The sequence below is a fragment of the Xiphias gladius genome, chromosome 9 (assembly GCF_016859285.1).
Source record: "Xiphias gladius isolate SHS-SW01 ecotype Sanya breed wild chromosome 9, ASM1685928v1, whole genome shotgun sequence".
Taxonomy (NCBI): Eukaryota; Metazoa; Chordata; class Actinopteri; order Istiophoriformes; family Xiphiidae; genus Xiphias; species Xiphias gladius.
In genome coordinates, this window is record NC_053408.1 from 20,163,011 (window position 1) to 20,185,614 (window position 22,604).

The following is a 22,604-nucleotide window of genomic DNA, read 5'->3' on the forward strand; positions in this document are numbered from 1 at the left end:
GAGTTGGACGGTAATGCAGAGCTCTATTTGTCGGGGAGTTATGAGGAGTTTTTTAACAGCTTTAATTTCTCTTTATGACCGTCCTTGGTCTTTGCATTGGGTGTGTGTTTGTGTGTACTGATAGCAGCTCTTGATCCTAAAGCTTTTATTTTCTTCCAGATATGCATGCCATTCATCTTTTTCTGTCCCTTTATCTTCTTGGACAGAATAAGATTTTTTTCTAGTAATGGATTAAAGGTCACATGCATAGTCCATGGTAAAGTCCTGCAGGGCACAAACTGTTATCGCAAAGGTTTAGACCCATTGGGACGCTTATTTGCTCAGCTTTCCTGAACCACAGAATCCACTTTATTGCTTTGAAGAATGGAGAAGATTTTTGGGTTTCAATTAAATTACCATCGAGTTTGATCAGTGATTGCATTAGCATCATTGTATTAAGATCCAACAATGATACAAACAGCAAAAAGAAATGATCAGTCCTTCAAAACAGGCTGAGAGATTCAATTAGATGATAGCGATAGATTCATTAGTGCCCATGATATACAAACTGATTGCTACTTATATCATTTAATGAGACAAAAATAGATTACTGTCAGCAGCCTGCCCAGTGCTTTATTGACTACTCCCCTTATATTAATGCATATGTCCATTTCTTCCTCTATCCCTATGAAGACTGGAGAAGCTTTGTAATCTGACTGCACTCCTGTTTAAATTAAAGGACTATTGGGAATGCATTTTTGGAAAAATCCATTTTTTTTCTGAGAGTGACATCAAGAGATTCATATCAACCTGTGGTGTCAGAAAGTGGTTGGCCTAGCTTAACATTAAAAGTAAGAGGGAAACGGATAGCCTGGTTCTGTCCAAAGTTCAAATATACACCTACCAAGATCTCTAAAGCTGACATTATCATAAACCGGTGACTAGTTTTAATGTTGTGGCTGATGTGGGGTGTGTGTGTGTGTGTGTGTGTGTGTGATAATTAGTGGTCTTTAGAGCTTTTTATGGGTGCATTTTTAAACTCTGGATAGAGCAAGGCTACCCTGATTCTAGTGGATCCTGGATCCAGGTCGGTACTTAATGTGCAGACATGAGAGTGGTATTAATCTTCTCACCTAACTCTTGGAAAAAATAAGTTTCTCACTGATTGTAAAGGTTGGTATTGCACATACAGTACACCATGCAGAAGACAACCAGCCTTGTGGTCAAATTGCCCAAAGTGACTGGCACATTTACATCAAAGATTGGCATATATAAAACGAATCTCTATGACGTCCCTCTGTTTCTCACGATTCCATAAACTGACAGTTGATGGTGGTCATTTTCAAGCAAAGGCAAAGAAGAAGACTGCTAGCCAGTCTAAACATGGCTATAAACAATGCAAAAAAGGCTTTGCAAATAATCACTGGATTTTTAGTAGAGCATCAGTATTAAGTAGCATAAAATTGATAACAATATATCCGACTACTTGAAAACTGTAGTACAGTACTTAAATACCATCACTACTGTTTGTTTACAAGAAAACTCTTCATGGTACCTTTAAATTTGAATTATGGGTAGACTGATAAACATGCATGCATACATATACAGGGGCTTCAGAAAGTATTCAGACACCTTAATTTTTTTCACACTTTATTGTGCTGTAGATTTAATTGTAAATGGATAAAACTGCCATTTTGCCCATCAATCTACACTCAGTAATCCATGTTTTTAAAAATGTCTGTAAATGTATTAAAAATTAAGCACTGATTTTGTTCTGGTCAAGTGAATACAGTATGATCCACAGTTCATTCATCCAGATCTGCAGACTAGTATCAACCACTCACATTCTCTTGACCTCCTGGCCTCCATGTCTCATTATAGGTGGATGACCTCAAGGCCAAGCTGGCTGCTCAAGAAGTGGAGCTCAAGCAGAAGAACGAGGACGCTGACAGGCTGATTCAGGCAAGAACATGTGTTCCCTTTTAGAAATACTGCAAAAAAAGTTAAAAAGTTATAGTGTTAGTATTATCTCACTTACAACACCTCTAGTCTTACCCAGACTTTGGTTTCACTTGCCCAGGTTTTCCGATATACGTCTCTGAGATTTCTGCTGTGACCCCAATAACAATGGAGGTGAATCGAATTTGACTGGTGGTGCTCAAATAAATGAAATAAGACATTTAAAAAATTCAGCACCAGCTTGTCCTTCCAGAAACAGTGTCCCCATCACTCTGGATAACCCACAGATAGATTTCTGGTGTTGGGTGTATAAACTGCTTAAGCTCATGCTGTAGGACGTTTTTCTGCATGTTGTTTTTCTGCAAAGTTTTCTTACTTCCGCTCGGCGTTTGTCAGAATTTGAATTTGCCTAGTGCAGATTTTGAAGTTGCATATTAAGTCACTTGTAATTACCCCTTTGTCTCTTATTTGGTTTAAAATTAACATTTGATGATTTGCTTGTAAGGTTATTTTTTGCAGTGTGTTCATTCTGAGAAAAACTAAGCCACTAACTGAACCTGCACCATTAAACACAGCAACAAATCGTGTGTGCTGTCCGCAGGTGGTTGGGATAGAAACCGAGAAGGTGTCCAAGGAGAAGGCAATAGCTGATGAGGAAGAGCAAAAAGTGGCGGCCATCGCTGTGGTGGTCAGCGGCAAACAGAGAGACTGTGAGGAGGACCTGGCCAAGGCTGAACCAGCTCTCATAGCTGCTCAGGACGCCCTTAACACTCTTAATAAGGTCAGTTAGTCTTTATCCTTCACTGTGTCTTATTGATTTGCTCAATCATACTCTTCTTTCTTAGTTTTCTTCTTTGTTTAAAGGGGTTGTGCTCTTTTTTCTTTGTTTGATTTCATTTTCCCAGCTTCAGTGGAATAAGTTATGTCCACACAGGCCTTGAACTGTATAAAAGATTATTGAATCGCAGGATTTAGCCAGGTCTTTGCTAAAATAATGTCTTCTCTGTGTTCTGCTTGCATTTTACATCATCTTCACATCCCGTGTAGGTTTATGAGCAACCTAGGGGATTTTCAAAAACCCCCTCTGTGTTTAAAAGGTGCTCTCTGAGCAAACAAGCAGAACAGACAGTTCAATCACTGCTTAGAGCTCTCTAAATATGCCCTAATTAGTATTCTCTGTTGTCTTCTCAAAGTCAGCATAGGTTCTTCTTCCTTTATTCAGATCCTTTCCTTTTTCTATTTTTTCCCCCCAAAAGACCACAGGGATATGTAGTTGTTCAACCTCAATTAAGTCATAGCTCTTTCATTTTTCATCCATTTTTCTCCCTATCTTCTCTACATCAGAACAACTTGACCGAGCTGAAGTCGTTCGGCTCTCCAGTGGCAGCAGTGACGAACGTCACAGCGGCAGTCATGGTCCTGATGGCGCCTGGTGGCAGAGTCCCGAAGGATCGTAGCTGGAAGGCTGCAAAGGTGATGATGGCCAAAGTGGACGCGTTCCTGGATTCCTTGATAAACTTCAACAAAGAGAACATCCCAGAGGCTTGCCTGAAAGCTATTCAGCCTTACCTGCAGGTGAGAGTTTCAATTAGCCCTTATTCATTAAAGTCAAAACTAATGGTGTGCGGTGTGCAATGTCTGCTGCTTAGCAAGTTCAACTAATAAGGCATAAATTTAGCAGGGGCGTGATTACAGTGACAGTCCCACATTATGGCTGCCGAGTGTCCAAATGAAAGCCAGAGAAAATCAACCAGTTAATTAAGCCTTACAAATTTAACAACCGCCCTGATCATGAAGTTCAATGGTGCGGATATTGGGTATATCAGTGCAGCAGGTAAGGGCAAAATTCAGTCTAAATTCACTATGTACACCAACCAGATACAGTGTCCAGAGACTATTGGTGTAACATGATTTCATATGTCTTATAAAAACCTTTAATATTTATATCGATGGTCAAATATCAAAGTAAAATCATGTTTATGAAGAGAACACCACAACATTTCTAACTAATGATGTCTTAGTGACTTTTATAAGTTTAAAGTTTAAAGTTTTGAGGCAGGTCAACCAAACTGTGTAACAGACAGATAGTTGTAATACCTTGATTCAGTGCATTCTTGGAAAGATTATTGTCCAAAAAAATCATTGTCAAAGACTTAATATGGCTTAGAAAATGCAGGTACTGCCTTTGAACAATTTTTAAGACAGACCATGTAACATTTAAAAAAAGATATACCCTTCTTTTTCAAATGAAAAGTTGAATAAGCACCCAGTTCTTTTTCTGCTACAGTCTCACTTGGTGGTATGAGCAATACTTATTATGTAACTGATATTAAAGTGTCAGTTTACTTTGTTCATGAGTCTTCTCAACTTGTGCCACTGTTACCACAAATTTTAGCTTTTAACATGATCCTGTATTAGTCATTTGCAGCCACATTAGCTCCCGTTGAGTCAGTGTTACTTTTCTCTTTTTTTTTATTCATCTTGATTAGATTTAGCTAGTCATTACTACCTCATTTATATATTGTAACAATCTAAATTACTAAAACTGATATTTTTCAATTACAAAAAAAAGCTAGGAAAAAGTATGTAAATTTCTAAGACTACCTGTATCTTACCAGCTAGCTTTAAATTAACGTAGCTGTCTTGGTTTAGCTAGTTGTGTAGCTTGCTGTCTCTCTGTGGTAGAGAGTGCAGTTGCATAAAATATTTTTGTATGGTAGAACAAATGTCAGAAAGACAGTTTCCAGTCTTAATTCAATTCTGTATGTGTAAATATGTAGTCTGGCATTTGCAGGGCAGCATAGCAATATATTTTCAGCCCCCAGTCTGACTTTAACTGATCAGAGTGTAAATGAATTAGAGGCTCTGGTGGAGTATGGGATATGTTTAATTTTCATTTGTGCACGCATGGGTTCATCTGTTTCTGTCGTCTCCAGGATCCAGAGTTCCAGCCAGATCTGGTGGCCTCCAAGTCGTACGCAGCGGCAGGTCTGTGCTCCTGGGTTTTAAACATTGTCAAGTTTTATGAGGTTTACTGCGAGGTGGAGCCCAAGCGTCAGGCTCTGAGCAAGGCCAACACAGAGCTGGCTGCTGCACAGGAGAAGCTCGCCGCCATCAAGAGCAAGATCAATGTAAGCCATTGCGTTGGACTGTGGATACAGGAAATGAAAAGTTTTTTGATATATGCCAAATATCTATTTCAAAAGAAGAAAATTTCAATATCTAAAATCCGTCCTTATTATATTACCATTTTATTAAAGTCAAGATTTGCTATTCTTGCTTCCTAGTCAATTCTTTGATGGAAAAACACAATGCGACAAACGCTAAAGAGTCTCTTAGTTGGTGGGCTGACTTGTAGATAACAGAGTCTGGGCTGAAAAATGATTTGTGAAAGCCAGTAATCTCAGCACCTAGCTATAAACGATTTCTGAGACATCAGTGTGGATCAACAACTCTGTCAAACCCTAAGATATGCAGTATGAGAAGAAATTATTGCTACAGAAATAAAATAAAAACAGAAACAACAATCAGAGTCTATAAGCCGAAGCCCAAATTCAGGATATGAATAATTTTATCAAGGCTTGAGTGACAGTTGACACATGAGCTCTGCCAGTAATCATATACTGTACCACCAGCATCTCATCAATACAAAGCTGGAGTAAATGCTATTTAAGGTTTTTACTGCTCGTTGATCTAAAACCAAATCCATCAACCTAAAAACTCAATTGATAAAAGCAGCTGTATAATGATATAATAACTGTAATTATTACATTATAATAACAATAATAACTGTTTCTCGGTGGCGTTTGACATTCAGCACATCAGAGCGCCAGGGAGCCCGAGCAGAGCGCGGTGCTCGGGACTCTGCGGCGGTGTCCGCTGCCTACATAAAAGCCTGCAGAGTGCAGAGTGACGGCTGTTAATAAGATCCAGCATGACTTCTTGCTGTCATTTTTCAGCCCTCAGTCTGATCGGTTGAGTGGAGATAGGGTTTGGAGCCAAGGGGAATTAACAATCCTCAAACTAATCTACTGAACCTGTGTGCCTCTCCACCGATTAATCCTGTTTGTCCTTGTACTAATTGGTTCCATATGCCAAATAAATCCATAGTGGAGGGAATGATAAGTTTTAACCAACTTTTCACACACTCCCAAGTTTTTCTCATAGACAGACTTTAGCCATCTTTGTTTTCTGTCTTTCAGGATTCTTTATGAGCATGCAGTATTTTAACGAGTGCCAAATTCTCTATTTCTGTGTATGTCTTGGTGTTTTTGGCCTATCAGCACCTTAATGAGAACCTGGCCAAGCTGACAGCCAAGTTTGAAAAAGCCACAGCAGACAAGCTCAAGTGCCAACAGGAAGCAGAATCAACGGCGCGCACCATTTCCCTGGCCAACCGTCTGGTGAGAAGGGCAACAGGGGAATCACACAGAGCATCAGATCCCGAACAACACACACGTGCAATTACACAAACACACTTATTTTCCTATCTGTAACACATGCTCATTTCTTCAGATAGATACAGATGTGTACAAACTTTGCTTGTTAGCCTGGCTGTCTCTTTCTGTCTTTTTTCTTTCAACTTGTTTAGTAGGGGTCTAAATAAATATGAATACATTATTTGGGTATATGCACTCTGAGCAGATACAAACAGCTTCAAAATGTTTGCAGTAAAATTCAGCCCCTCCCTTCCCCTCACTGACTTGTCACCCATTTATCACAATTTGCCACAACGTCACACAAAGTCTTCTCAAAGTCATAAGTCCACCATATGCACTTGCAACAATCAGTTGAACCCACAGTTTACAGTGGTGATAGGGTCTCTGATGTAGAATGACGATTAACATCCAAAAATTAACGTAGAAATCATAAAAAGACGCTCTTAATAACTTCATCGGCAGATTCAGATGTTTTCTGCTGGATCAAAAGTAATCCAAGTGGTTGTTGTCTGCACAGTGCGAGAATGAACTGCTTATATCCCAAGCAACATGACATTCCATGATGAAGATACACCAAAAATGTACTCAGATTGGCTGTAGACTAAAAACACATTTCCAAGTTTAATACTCAGACATTTAACAAGTTTTCACCAGTTTTTGCCAGGTTTGCTGTGCAGAGCGGATTAAGTGTAACTGATGTTGTACCGGTGTTATACCAGTTATCGGTTTTGATATTTTAATATACTGATCGGTGTATTTGCCACATGGTCTGATATTGAAGCCCGGCAGCTTGTAGACCTAATAATTGACAGAAAATGACGAGCTGAAGTTAGGGACTGTCTCAAAAGTGTATGCAAAATCCTTTTTAAAAAATCATTCAATATGGCACAATGTAATCTTCCAACTGTTTAAACCTCCCGTTTAAATATAAATCATACCATCTGCTTAATTTAGGCACATTATTTAAATATTATGTCATAAGTGTTGTATTTTTTTGTATTTTATATATTTCATGACCAGCTAAACTAAGACATACCAGTGGTGTAAATTAACTAAGTACATTTGCTCAAGTACTATACTTAGGTATCCTTTTGAGGTATTTGTACTTGTGTATTTCCTTTTATGCTACATCTACCGCTGTACAACTGTTTATACTCAACTACTCCACTCCATTTCAGATAGATACTTTTTTTTAGATTAATCCACCCAAGAGTACGTAAAATGTAACATCTCAACTAGATGCTACATTCAAATGCTCCTTACTCATTAATGCATCAGTAATGATAATCCAATATTATATATATATATTAACATAACACTTACAGGTGCCTTTTGGCTACATAATGAGTACTTTTGTTTTTTATACTTCAAGTAAGTTTTTCTGATAACATTTCTGTACTTTTACTTAAGTAGCATTTTGAATGCAGGACTTTTACTTGTAATGGAGTATTTTTAAATTGTTGTACATCACTTCATTTCTGAAATTGATCTGAGTACTTCACCCAGAACTGAAATATATACTGTACATGATTATAAATTGGCAATAGAAAACAATTATGGTATACACAATCAAGACGCGTGGAAGACCTATGACAACTTCCTAACTCAAAATCTGCATAGATATATTATGTAGATTTATAGATATTTTTGTGAAATAAACAGATACAGAAAGTAGCTTTTGCATTACTCCCCTAGCGTCCAAACCTGTGTTTTTATATATATATATATAATATATATATATATATACATACACAGCTATTTTTATCTCTGCTTTTTGGCTGTCTCTTCCTTAGGTACATAATAACATAATACGTATGTTCACGCACATACACTCACATATATACATAAATCCCATCATTATCTGCCACTGTGTAAATCTCCTGCTGACAGCAGCAAAACAAAAAGATGAGTGTTGACACTGTTAGTATGATAATCTAAATTATTCAGAGGAAGCTTCCAAAAGGCCTGACAAGAGCAACAAAAGAACCAGAGGTTGTACTCATTTGCTAGTCAATCACAAATACCAATGCAAATGCAGTCAGCGAGCTGAAATGTACAGTCTTTCAGTGATCTGCGCTGAAAAGTTACAGTCTGTATCAAAGTATGGGGCCTCTCAAGTTTAGAGGAGATAAGATATTAAGGTGACTTTATTGATCCCTGAAGGGAAACTGGATCATTGCTGCAGTAAAGAGTAGAGGTGTTGGTACACGAGCAGAGCGGTGATAAAGGAAATGAAAACCTAATAAAAAAGGACTTGAAGGTAGCAAGGAGATTTCCTGATTTTGGAAAGTGTGTGTGTCAATAATGGCAAATGCAGATTAATTTAGATTTGATTTTACAGGATACCCCATAGGGAATATGGCGTAGTGAAGTAAAAAATAAATCTCTTTGCTCCTGGTCTGTCTCTGTGTTTCAGGTGGGAGGTCTGGCATCAGAGAATGTTCGCTGGGCGGAGGCCATACAAAACTTCAAGAAACAGGGGAGAACTCTGTGTGGGGACGTCCTACTCATCACCGCCTTCATCTCCTACCTGGGATACTTCACCAAACGCTACAGGCTCCAGCTTATGGACAACACCTGGAGGCCTTATCTCAGTGAGCTGAAGGTGGGTGGCCTGGTGATTTATACTTGTATATAAAGGGGCAATGACTCACGTGCATTGGTTCAAAAATTAACTGTAATACATGTTTGGGCTACAGCAGCTATGGAAATACCACATGGTGACCTCAGTCAGCTGGGTTTTTCAAGTTTCAAGTGTTTTTCAGTGCGCTGACAACTGAGCATGAAGACAGCATTAAAGGGAACAACCTGGGTTTTCTTTTTCTAGCTCCAGCCATTATTTCTATAGGTTATGGTAACATTGTACTCACCAGAGATTACTGCGATCTCAGAATGCAACGACATAAATGGGTCAGACTTGGCAACAAGGTTGAGCGGTCAGTTACCAGTTGCATCACATCTATTTATTAGTAAGATAAGGGAAACTTTCCTATAGTTGCTCTGTATCACAAAGTGAATGAAAGACTGTAAACACTATAAATTTGGGGTATATACAGTAATTAAAGGTATGGCCTGTGCACGTATGATACATATAGTTCGTCTAGTAATGTAGTGGTGCTATCAATGGGTGAAATCAGAGGAATCAGACAAACCACCATCATAACTGCTTGTTTCAAGGATAATTCAAGCTTTACACTCCCACTGTACTCATGAAACAGTACTCATGTATAACTGAAGATTAGCAAAAACTTTGTATCACTTTTAAGACTTCAATAGTAGTGCATATTATTCATACTTCACCTATATCACCTGTAAGGTTCCCATCCCGGTGACCCCTGACCTGGACCCTTTGACCATGCTGACGGACGATGCTGACATTGCAGCATGGCAAAATGAGGGGCTGCCCGCTGACAGAATGTCCACTGAGAACGCAACCATTCTCAGCTCCTGCCAGCGCTGGCCCCTCATGGTGGACCCCCAGCTGCAGGGCATCAAGTGGATCAGAAAGAAATATGGTGAGGACCTGCGCGTCATCCGCATCGGACAGAGAGGGTAAGAGGCTTTACAGTGAAATGTGCACATGGTCACTTATTGGACAAGATGTTGGATAGAGGAACTCTTGCTGTTTTGCCCTGAAAGGTACCTGGATGCCATAGAAAGAGCACTGGCAGCAGGGGATGTGGTTCTGATAGAGAACTTGGATGAAACACTGGATCCTGTTCTTGGACCTCTTTTGGGCAGGGAAACAATTAAGAGGGGCAGGTAAGAAACTTTCTAAGCTTTACAAAAATTATTTACATTGTGAAAGTTTGTGCGTTGTATCCAATCTCAGAATTGTTGTGGTACTGGCTGAAATGTGTCTGTAGCAAAGAGTATTGAAACTGAGTATTGAAAGTATTAAAAGCTTGCTCAGATTCATAATCTTTTTCTTTCCTTTGATCAGACAGTTGCTGATTTAAATCACAATTTTGCCAATTTTTAGTTTCCTATGTGTTTATTACCGAGTTTATTTGACAATCCAAGTTTATTCAAAAAGCAATGATTCAGCATTGAGTATGTTGAGGAACAAAAGAACATAAAAGATTATATAAGTGAGATCAGTGGCCTAATGCATTCCTATAGTTGTACAGAAAAGTTAAAAAATTTGCATTAAAAATTCTTCAAATGCTAATGCACTGTTACTTTTTATTTCATTAACTTAAAATGTAGGAAAAAAATTAAACATTAACTGTGGCATGTGCAGAAGTTGGGGCGCCCTTCTCCGTGTAGAACACCCAGAGCCTCTTTTGCTCATTAGGCCTTAATTGACTGTTTAGGAGTTGTAAAGCAGGTCATGAACTGTCATTAGGAATTGTGAGCTGATGTCATTTGTGGAGCTGATAAATTTTCTGACCCTTCCAACCTTATTTTAACACTCCGGGAACCATGGCCTCCTCTAAGCTACTGACGGAGGATCTGAAAATGAAGCTAATTGATGCCTAAAAATCAGGGGAGGCTATAAAAAGGTATCAAAGTGCTTCCAGCTTGAAATTCCCACTTTCTTAAATGTAAAAAAGAGATGGCAGTTAAGGACAACTGTGGAAGTCAAGACAAAATCTGGAAGACCAAGAAAACAGATAAAACTGCACATCCGCTGGGTAAAGAGGCAAAACCAAACCCCCATACGACTGCAAAGGACATGCAGGGGTTGAATTCACTTCAAAAATCAACAGAATATGTAATTTGCCCAGTGATGCCCAAAGTTTTGCATACAACTGTACATACAGTAAAGCCTCAACCCTCAGGACTGAAACTGCAATAAGTACTTTTTTTTTTATGAGTAATCCAAAACATGTATAGCACCACCACTAGTGTGTGTCATATCTGACGGGGACATGTAGTGAATTGATATTAATCGCTTAAGAAATTTTGCACAAATTGAGTGAAAATTAGTCAAAAGTTTCAGTGTCACACTACTGTCTAATTCAGAAGATTTTGTATATGACTTGACTTGTATATAAGAGGACATATATCAACAAACAAACACTGGTCACTTGCAATTTCTCACCATTAAAGTGAAATTCTAGCAGATCCTTGACGATTAAAAAAAACAAAACAAAACATGTTTGCATTAGTCTAACCTTCCAAAACGGTGTAACAACTGTGAATGCCCATTGCATTTGAGGTCGAGGTTCTGGATCATAGCCCTTTTATCAGATAAATTCACAACAAGTAAAATAAATTACCAACGACCCCAAGCTATAACAAAGTCAATAAATACATACAATGAAAACCCACTTTCCCTTCAAACTTGTGACCCATTCAGAAATAAAATTCTTAATAAGACAGTGTAAAGTGTTAAAAACAAAATTATTAAAGAGACAGTATTGCATTGGCATACTTCCCAAGAGCTATAAAAGAAAGGATTGTGAAAGCATTGAAAGCATTGTCCTGCTGCTGTAAATACTCACTAGCACCCCAATGTGTATTAATCCGCCACCGGAAATAGTCCCTAAAAAATACACTACTTGTTCCTGTTTAAGTTACATTTTTTAAAAACCATAGTGTCCAGCTGAAAACTATATATGTGTGAGCAGTTTTTAAAGATTTATGTCTTTAACCAGTGGGCTTGGGGCTTAGAGCCACAGTAGTGAGGTCAAAACGTAGTAATAGAGTAATGCATTGTTGGTTGTGGTCTTTTAATGGGATTTGTTGACATTAAATAAATATAGAACAACGCCAGCGTAATACTTTAAATGATGTGCATGACGTAACCTCTGATTTTAACAAGCGCACTAGATATGAAAACGGAGATTATTGTTTACGAATACAGGAAGACTTTTTTGAAAGAAGAGAGATAATTGTGAAACTTGCTGTTAATGATGAATCTTCTTAACTAATGTCTGCTTTGGTAGCATCAGAATCTTTACTTCTATTTAGCAACTCTCAATAATCAAAATCTTCCAATATTCGTTTACCCACACAGGTACATAAAGATCGGAGACAAGGAGTGCGAGTACAACCCCAGTTTCCGCCTCATCTTGCACACCAAGCTTGCCAGCCCTCATTACCAGCCGGAGCTGCAGGCCCAGTGCACCTTGATAAATTTCACAGTGACCAGAGACGGTCTAGAGGACCAGCTGCTAGCCGCAGTGGTCAGCATGGAAAGACCTGACCTGGAACAGCTGAAGGTGAGGAAGTCAGAATGTCATTGGAGGCAGAGAGAAACGCTACCTACTACAGCTATTTAACACCAAAGAGGAAATTTCGACAGATCTCTTTCCATCTGATATGTTGCAGCAATGTAAAAGTGAAAGTGAGCAGACATGAAAGCCATATCTATCACACTCCTCAGGTGCTATAAGAGAACAAACAACCGTTCCACACCGGACTCTTTGAGTTCCCCTCCTAACATCTCTTTTGTGCAAGTGTAATTAAAAGAAACTGTCTGAGGAGGCACGGGGCCTCCACAAGCAGGGTGTAGCACTCTCACTCGTCATTATCCATCTTTAACGCTACACATCGGCATGAAAACACTATCTCAAGAGGATGCAGGTCCGGGCCCTTTGATTCCACAACAATCAGCTGGTGCCTTTGATTAACAGCAAACTAAGTGAATGTGTGATAATTATGGGGCTTTGGGTGCCTCACTTAGGGAGACTGGGACCCTGGATGGCTGAGTGGGATTGTGTGAGTGTGAGTTCGTCACTGTGTGCGCATGTGGCATGTCAATGTGGAACATAGAATAATCAGAAAACGAGATTTCCATTTTAAATGTGTTGTTGAATTAAATGTAAAGGTATATTACCATCAGTTTATAGTCAGTATTACAGTTACTTTACGCATGACTCCACAATTTCTTAACTGCTTTCCAGATTGCAGTCAACACTTTTCTTTTTCTTGTGGGAGTCATTGGAATTAACTTGAGTTCTATAGAAAGTGTGGCACCCAAAGCTAATTCCCAAATCAGAGATATATACATATTGCTCCAAGAGAAAATAATAATATTGAAACAATTTATTGTAAATGCAGAAATCAATCTTTAATATTGCACTATTTTCCATGGTCTATTCAGTATACCCTTCAACATGAGTGTATGCTTGTACTCTGTGTGGATGTGCCACAATAAAGTTCACAAAATGAAATGCAATTGCTAAATTTCCACCAGTTGAGCTTAAAACTCAAAAATGTAACCTTTTTTTTTTGCTTATATAGCTGCTCAGCTACTATTTTAGAAGTAATGTGGTCAATTTTAAGTGTGAATAATCCCAATAGTGCACTTTGTCATAGATTTTCCATTTGTGTTGAGCTCTGTTGGACGGAGGAACTGCATTCTTCCAAAAGATATTCCCTCTTTTGGTGTTTTGGTGACAGTGCTGTGGTGGAGAGCGCTATGTAATATGTTACTACAAAAATCTCCCATACTGTAGATGTTCAGTGGGGCTGAGATTTTATTACTGTGGAGGCCATAACATATGATTCACATCATTTTCAAACTCACCAAACCATTTAGTGAGCCTTTGTGCCCAGTGTCGAAGCATCTGCATTTACCTTTCTGTTTTTCCTTCAATTTGTCATCAGTTTTTTACAGAGGGTCTTTGTGTGGCAGATTGGAGTTCAGCTCCACTTGAAGCAGGGGAAATGTCTCTTCATGTTAAAGCAGTCGATATGTTTAAATAGCTGTTTTATGTACTGTACACAGACAAATATATCACTGAATGGCCACAAAGCAAATGTCAAAGGAACAATTCTTGATTTTTTTTATCACTTCATGAAGTTATTGCGGCTAACATAGTAGAAACAGTTGCATGTTTATACATTCAGCAGACAGGAAGTAAAATAAGCATTAATTTGGAGCTGTGCTTCTGGCCATCTGACAAAGGTTAGGCCCATATTCACTCTCCCCTTAGCTCTGTTTTGGTCTCCACCAACCCCTGAGAAAAATATCTGCCTCTTCAGCTGTAAAATGCACCAGTATGTTCACTAACTTTGTTTGCCATTTGATACAAGGCAAGTAGTGCAGGGCAACAACAGCTGCCTGCTAAGACTGGAATCGAGGTTGACAAGAACAGTGAGACTGAACCAAGACAGTGAAGTTTGGGGCCATAACACCAAAGCAATGAGCTGAAACACACTAAACGTTCCAGAGAGTTAAGGGGAGCTGTAGAGTTGGGTGATTCTCTGTGGGTTTGACATTACTAATGAACCCTTTCACATTACACAGTTACACAGTTAATGCATTGTTTATATAAAAATTTTGATTGGTGCTGCATTGCTTTACAGCACGGAGTGTTTTGCCCATTTCCCACTATGAACAGAAGTAAAGCGTGTACAGACAATGGCAGTTGTTAGAGCACATAAAGAAAATCTAATATTGTTGTGGGGTTGTTTGACAAGGGTTATTATGAGAAACACCATTTACTAATAATGCTGCTGCTTTTAAACAAAAGCTACAGGCTGTCATCTTCACCATGAAATTATTTCGTAACTGTGCAAAAGTACTGATGTTTTCAATGCTACACATAATATTTGAAAGTGTAGCTTCTGTCTGTGAGATCTTATTTTCTTTGTTCCTTTCTTTGTCATCAGCCACGATGTTTCATTTCAGCAAAACACTCTTCCTGTTGCTATAAACCCATTACTTTAAATGCAAAAGCCATACAAACAAAGAGTCTTGGATAGAAAAAGTGCTTTCATGAGCTGGGTAAGTTTCTTAAATCATTTGATGATAGACAGCCTTAAAAGAAAAAGTATTTATGTTTGAATCTCATGGCTTATAGCACCAGCGAAGAATCATCCATACAGGCAATAATCCATTAATCCTAAATAAAAAAAAAAATCTAATTAATTTTGAAGCACTAACGATGTACCACTGTTTCACAGTCACCCTGGGTACTGTTCCTGTGACACACTTCCATTTATCATCAAGCTCCAGGAATTGTGTAATTGTGTCTTGATGTTATCCTCAAGGGAGTGTCATCTGCTTTTTTATCACTTTGGCAGACTCGATTATGTTCACGCATCCACATCCACCTCTCAAAAATCAAAGGAGACGCAGATATGAGATGCTTCAAGATGTACTTTCCTTTTTTAATTTAAATGACTGTCTTTGTTGTGAGGACCCTCGACCCTTGGATGTGAGGATGAGAGAGCTGTTGTTCCACTCTGTTGATCAGTGTTGCTGTCACCAGCTGTAGCTTAAAGCCGTCATTGCTGGTCAGACTTAATGGCCGGCTCGGTACTCTGTGTACAGTACAGCAGATCCCTGGCAGCTCCACGGCCGACTTTCGAGGAGTAATGAGCAGCAGATAGTTACGATATCATACCATACCACAGCATGGTCCATGGTGTGAATGTAAATGGTTTTAATTAAGCAAAACTTCACCTGATTAAAGCTGCAGCTCCTAATGATGCCTCCCGCTCGTCTCATCGACAGTCTGCTCTTTTCATGTCAGCTGTTTGAAAAGAATTAGCCACCGGCTCTACTGTACCATGGCAATTAGACAACACATTGACACACTTCCACCGTTCCTTAAATGCATCTCTTGTTAGTCGAGGGGCAAGGAAGATCAGAAATCCCTCTTCGTTCAGACCATATCTGGCTGACGGCGGTGTCTCTGAGAGATCAGAACAGAAAGTAAAGTGGGAACTCTGTTAACAGGTCAGGCAGATTTCCTCTAACACTATGCTATTTGCATTTTGATGGTTTTCTGGAGGCGTCCTTGTTTGCGTCAGGCCTCTGTAGGCAACGATTTCTTCAAACCTGTAGGCTTTCATCCATGGACAAATCAGCATTTTTAATAAATGGAGAGAGGGGGAGGGGGAAAAACACCAAAATGCTGGGGTTATTTTAAGCCTGATGTCCCCTCAGCAAAATCCAATGGAGAAGAAGTGAAATGTGATTTAATGAAGCTTGTTTAATTAGCATTTCACTGAGATCGGAGGCTGAGAAAAAAAACAAGATCTGCAACTCACTTATCATTTTAATTAACACAGAAAATTAGGGGGGGGGCTTCCTATCAAAACACAGCCCGTAGAATGAAGTGTTGAATGGCTTTTTGTTGTCGGTAAACAACCCGAGCTGATAACAATCACCAGACTGATAGCGGAGTGCAAATTGGCTGTACCTGTTTATATGCTTTGAATGACTCCGTGCCATTATACCTTTAATGAGGTTAGCGTTGCTTCTGAGCCGTAGGATGACTACCAGGTGAAAGAGCCTCTCATTTAACCGAGCAAAAGATGGGCTAAGGAGCTTAAAATGTCACGTTGCCTTTTTGGAGAGTGCACAGGGGGATCAGTCTACAACCTTTTACCACAATAACTACCTTGTCTGGTGCTCCCTCTGCTCACAAGCGTGTGCATGTGTGCTTCCTTGTGTGTACTTGCTCCGGCACAATTCTTACCCAGCCCTTCAGTGTTAATGAGAGTTAAAATGCTCCACTTCCCAAAGTACCTTAACAGAGCTAGTCCGTGGCACTCAGTAATCATTTGCCTAAAAAAATGATAGATGTAATATCTCATTTTAATTCCAATTAGTGTGTTCTGCTGACTGGTTAATTGTTTGTTTTTCCCAAGCAAGGGTAATTACAAGTACAATGTGCCAGAGGAAAGCTAATCGTTAAAACTGACTCATTACCGGATCCAGTTGGGAATGTTTTAGTGTGGATAGCTTTTCCCCTCAAGAGCACTGAGTCTGGGCAAGTAGAAGGTCACAGTTGAGTCACGCAGGCAAATGTCCCCAGTTAAATGTCCACCACTCAAACCAATTCTGTACTTTTTCTCTGTGCTCCAAGCACATACATGTCAGGTCTTTCCTTGAAATGCCACGAGTCACATTTTTTTCCCCCCTGTGCAGGTTTGGCAGAGGAGAACTTTTAAACTATGGACTGGGTAATAACGTCACATTCAGAGCATGTAAGATTTAACAAGGCAGAGGCTCAATTAGCTTTAACAATAGTGTAAAATACTTCTCATCACAACAATAGGAAATACTGTCATAAAGAGAGCAATTAAACAGTGTGATCTCTAAACTATCTGCTCCCCCGGCGCGATCTAAGCTAACTATATCCTTTGTCATGGGAACATTACGCCACAAGGAGGAGGATCAGTTCCACCCCCGCTCCCCCCAGCAACTTCCCAGCTCCCCTGGTGATCACACGGGGGCAGAAACAGCACTGCCAGAAACTTATTACCATAGTCTGTCAGGGATCACGCCACTCAAAAACCCTCAGCCATTATCAGTCACCAACAACACCAGAGTAGGCAAATTTCACCACAGCCCACCCTTCTGTAATTACAACATTTCAAAGGTCGCGGAGGCTTCTATTAAGGGAAACTTCAATAAAGCAAAGTCATTATCGAACAGAAACAAGGAGCTGCAACAGACTATAATGAAGGACAAAGCAGGATGAAGCAATAAAGAGAAGCAACCGTGCCCTGTCGACTTTGTTCTCCCAACGCCTCTCAAACAGCATGCTTTGAAAAAGTGAAAGTTTCTCTCAGACACTTTTGTTTTTTTCATGGAGAACAAAGACAGAAAAAAACAGTTTGAGTTCAAGCTTTATTAGACGACGGGGTGCACTAATCCATATGGTGAGGTGTGAGTAAAACCCTGTGACTGAGCTGCATGTGTATGTGTGCATATTCTGTCTTAGGTTCATAATTATATCCATAATGTCTTGTAACAAATGATACACAATGGATGTGTGTGTGTGTGTGTGTGTGTGTGTGTGTGTGTGTGTGTGTGTGTGTGTGTGTGTGTGTGTGTGTGTGTGTGTGTAGTTCACCATCAAAGCTCCTTCCCCTCTTGCTCGAATCGACGGTCTCATCACACCAAGGGTTAGGTCGCTCAGCAGAGGTTTGATGTTGGCAACCAGACGGCAGCTGACTAATCCAGCCCACAGTGCTTCCTTTATGGTCCCGGATAGCCGATGCAGAGCATATTGATTAGTTCTGCCTTTGAGGTGCCCTTCAGTATTCCTGTCCTCATATTGACCCACACCTTGAACATCTCCCACCGCCTCAGATTATGAAGATAAAGCCAGAAAAGAAGCTGACAACAAGCCCATGGTGTATCTGAGAAATCCCCTTTACATGTGGAATTTGTCAAATAGAAGTTTTTGTGTGTTTCTGTGTTTCTCAGTCGGACCTGACAAAGCAGCAGAACGGCTTCAAGATCACGCTGAAGACGCTGGAGGACAACCTGCTGTCGCGTTTGTCCTCAGCTTCAGGAAACTTCCTGGGTGACACAGAACTTGTTGAAAACCTGGAGACCACCAAACGCACCGCCGGCGAGATTGAAGAGAAGGTCCTCTTCTTTTTCATCCTTTACAGCTCCTTTTCGTTTTATCATCATTTCTCTGCTCCAAGCAGCACTTTAGATTACAGACCCACAAATTTCAGTCTCGCTATTTAGTAAATAAAGGGTATCAGTAAAATATTTACTTGGACAAATTTATTGTACAAGTAGAAGGGAATACTTAGGGGATAAGGGGGTAACAATTCTTTGTTTAAGAGGAAAAAACCTATTTACTAATTACTGAGTACTTATATAACAATTTACTGTTACTGTTGTAACTGGGTAACAAGATTGGAAAAATTGGGAAAATAAATCTTTCCTTGTTTACACCTTTTTCATTGTAATTATGCTTTAGTTACTACGTATACAGGCTGTAAAATAAAACTAAAATAAAGTAGTTCCTTATTCACTAATTTTTACTGTAATTACAACATAAATATGGTGTATGCAGGGTTGTAGTATGTAGCTTGAATTTTTCCAGTAATATTATTATATATATATATATATATATATACATATATATATTCAATATACTATACTACAGTGTAGTATAGTTTATCCCCACAACAAATATTTTTAAACAGAAAACAAGATATATACATCTGGATGTTAAAAAAAAATGTCAAAATAGAAAAAGTAAGTAATGTGCAAAGCATTTTCTTGTTCACAAAACATCTGGGGTTTTGGTAAAGTTTGGCAGTATTCTGGTTTTTCAGTTTAGTGTTCCTTCTTTTTTGTTCAGTGGCAAAAATAGCACAACCTTTAGCTTATTGGCCAATTTCTGCAAACACACGATATATCAGTACTGAAGCGCTACCACTCCTAACCCTTGAAATGTACAGAGATTTGCTAGCGTAGGCCCACTTGCATGGCACTCATCTAGCAACAACATAGCTAGCATACCCAGGTTCTAGGTTGCCTATATTCTCTGTACGTCTTCCCCTGCACTACTTGTAGATACCCAGTAAGTATTTCATTAGTAACCTGTATGTACAAAATATTTACACTGTAGTTTGTGGCCTGACATCTAAAGCTATATTGTACTCCCTTCTCTCGCTTTGTTTCTCTTTTTTTGGTCAGCTAATCAGATCATGTCAGCTTAGTGTATTATCGCTGCCAGTGGAGAATTGCTGATGTTTGTGATACTTCAGAGCACTTCTGAGAAAGTACTGTAAGATGATGTGAGCGTGCCTTCTGTCAGCGAGGAGATTAGCGCTGCCTTTGCAGAAGTTCATTCATAAGCGTGATTGAGCAGGCATTTGATGGTAAAAACCAAAGTCTCATAATTGTCGCATTCTACGGAGTGTGAGAACATCTTGCTTAGAACTGTGAAATTGGAACAGCTCTGCTCTTTACTGGAGGGTGTTTGCATATCTGTGTGCATGTATGCTTGAGTCTAGGAGTTTTATTCCCTTTGTGTTTGCGCTATCTTTACTGTAGGTGAGAGAAGCCAAGGTGACAGAGGCCAAAATCAATGAGGCTCGGGAGCACTACCGACCAGCAGCAGCACGGGCTTCCCTATTGTACTTCATAATGAACGACCTCAATAAAATCCACCCCATGTACCAGTTCTCTCTCAAGGTAGCCTGTCTATTGAACCCACTATGTTTCCTCCCCGCCTCAAGGGCCCCCAGTGAGACCCCTCTTTAAAATCACTCCTCTGTTTCTCCCCTGCTTTTTCCATTTGCTCACTGTGTTTTATGCTCTTTGCCCCTGCTTTTATTGTGTTTGTGGCTCCCTAATGTGGTTATGTAGAGCGTAATGTCTTTCATATTGTCAGCCAGCGAGCACTGAGAGGAGGCAGCCTGAGATATGGTTTGCAATCACTCCCAACTCCGCAGGTAGCAGCCCTGGCCCAAGTTATTTCCCAACATAATCAAATGAAAACACATTGAGAGTTTATATACCTTTGACCTTGGGAATAAAATAAAATGCATTACAGTATGTATTCTTCACACCAGGTTAGAGCAAAGTGTGACTGGGAAATTGACAGAAATGGCACCAGAGAACACAGAGTAAAAGATAATGGCAATTATTGTATTTCCTTAGTGTCGTTTCAATTTAAAGTCACTCCAACACTTTTTCAAAGAATTGCAGTTAGACTAGAACTTGCACCTTTGATTAGTAGTTTGTTTAGCCTTCATACCTGCACTGCTCGGGATGGTGAAGAAATTGATTTGTACGATAGTAATCACAACCCGAGAATGGTCACAAGTCGAATCTTAAAAAATAAATTTCAAGGGTGATTGAGCTAAACTTTCTCTGTTAACAGCCCATTTAAAGACACCCATATACTGCAGGAGCTCACACTATACATTAGCACGGCCAAGGTTTCAAGGATAGGCTAGCAACAAAACCAACAGTTTGTTAATCCGTCTCTCAAAACTCTAACTTCAGCTCTAAGCCCACTGATTCCTATTGAAGGGGTAAAGCATTAAAGCTGCACTAATCAGTTTTTATATCAATAATGGGTCACATGACTAAGTTTAATGTAAAAGAGCTCAGTTGTGATGACCAACCCACAGCAAATACAGTCCGCAACTTTACTTTTTTGGTTCAGTCTCACTGCTCTCATCCAACTTGTTGTTCAGTGGACAAGACCTGATAAGCCCATTGTACGCTACCTGCCCCACACCAAAGAGCAAATAAAGTTGAAAAGTTGAAAAAAAAACCTTTGCCAGGTGGTCAGAAACACAGCTCCAATGAATGCCAGTGATTCTTCATGTTTGGTGGATGGGTGAACAAGCAACTGTTTGAAAACATGTATGCAATATAATCTCTATAAGGTGATGATATTTAGATGTTTTGTTCACAGCTTGTTCTGCTGAACGCAAGTGGGCAAAATAAATACCTAATTGAAAAATTCATACTGATTTAAATATAGGTCAAAAATATATATTTTCATTTTTTGATAAAAGGTCACTAGTTTCCTAAAACAGCTCAAACTGCAGATAATAGTGAATTTGTTGAGGACTATTTTCAGCTATGGATTAAACCACATTTGGTGCTCTACTGAATATTTCTGGCAGCAGGACAGTGTATGTGGAATTGAGTCAAAATAAAATACAGTGTGTGTGTTCATGGTAATTAGGGAACATGTCAGCCAGTACAACAGTGTGGCTCACTGATGTATTTTTAATCATTTTCGGACAACAGTGGAGCTCAATCTATCAGGATTTGACACACACAGTACTTGTTAGTTGATACATTCTTTGTTGGTTTTGGCCGGTCATGGGATTTAACAATTAGAAATATACAAAAATATTGTAAATTCCACTCTATGACATTTAAACTTTTACTGAAACTCGTGACAATAATAACATGTCCATGCATACTTTTATGAATTCAAAATGCATTTTAATAAACTACAGTTAAAGGCTTTTCACAAAGAGCCTAAGCATTATTGATTAGTTCATGTTTAGAACAAACTGCATCATATCCATCGTGTCAGGGGTAAATGATACTGACTAAATAGTATCCAATTTATAATTTAAGGCCAATATGAGCCACATATCAACCCAACCCAGTTATTGATTAATATAATTTGATTTATTGGTTTATATTTTTTTTGAAAGTGACTATATTTTGATCTCTATACTTTGACGTCAGTTCCTGAGACAGTATTGAGTTTTGTATGCGCTCCTCTGCGTCCCCAGGCGTTCAGTGTGGTCTTCCAGAAAGCGGTTCTGAAGGCCGAGCCGGACGAGGCTCTAAAGCAGCGGGTGTCCAACCTAATTGACAGCATCACCTCCTCAGTCTTCCAGTACACCACCAGAGGCCTGTTTGAGTGTGACAAGCTCACGTACATTGCCCAGCTCGCCTTCCAGGTAGGAGGGAGGGGGGGCAGTTTCATCTTCTGCATGGTTTGTTTGGAGAACAAGCTTGCCATTGAATCAGCTGCTCCTGAGACCAGAGACCCTGTCTGGATCTAATCAAGTGGAAATGAA

General features: G+C 39.4%; 1 protein-coding gene across 1 annotated transcript in view; it reads left to right on the plus strand.

The window, feature by feature from the left end:
- The window catches only part of LOC120794320 (dynein heavy chain 9, axonemal-like), a 144,659-nt gene that overhangs the window by 84,325 nt on the left and 37,730 nt on the right, over positions 1-22,604 (plus strand). The window contains exons 55-66 of the mRNA XM_040135288.1: positions 1,861-1,941; positions 2,540-2,719; positions 3,283-3,513; positions 4,875-5,069; positions 6,222-6,341; positions 8,794-8,982; positions 9,694-9,929; positions 10,017-10,139; positions 12,343-12,547; positions 18,502-18,666; positions 20,098-20,238; positions 22,314-22,484. Coding sequence (XP_039991222.1) covers positions 1,861-1,941; positions 2,540-2,719; positions 3,283-3,513; positions 4,875-5,069; positions 6,222-6,341; positions 8,794-8,982; positions 9,694-9,929; positions 10,017-10,139; positions 12,343-12,547; positions 18,502-18,666; positions 20,098-20,238; positions 22,314-22,484 — 2,037 coding nt within the window. The remainder of the gene's footprint in view (positions 1-1,860; positions 1,942-2,539; positions 2,720-3,282; positions 3,514-4,874; positions 5,070-6,221; positions 6,342-8,793; positions 8,983-9,693; positions 9,930-10,016; positions 10,140-12,342; positions 12,548-18,501; positions 18,667-20,097; positions 20,239-22,313; positions 22,485-22,604) is intronic.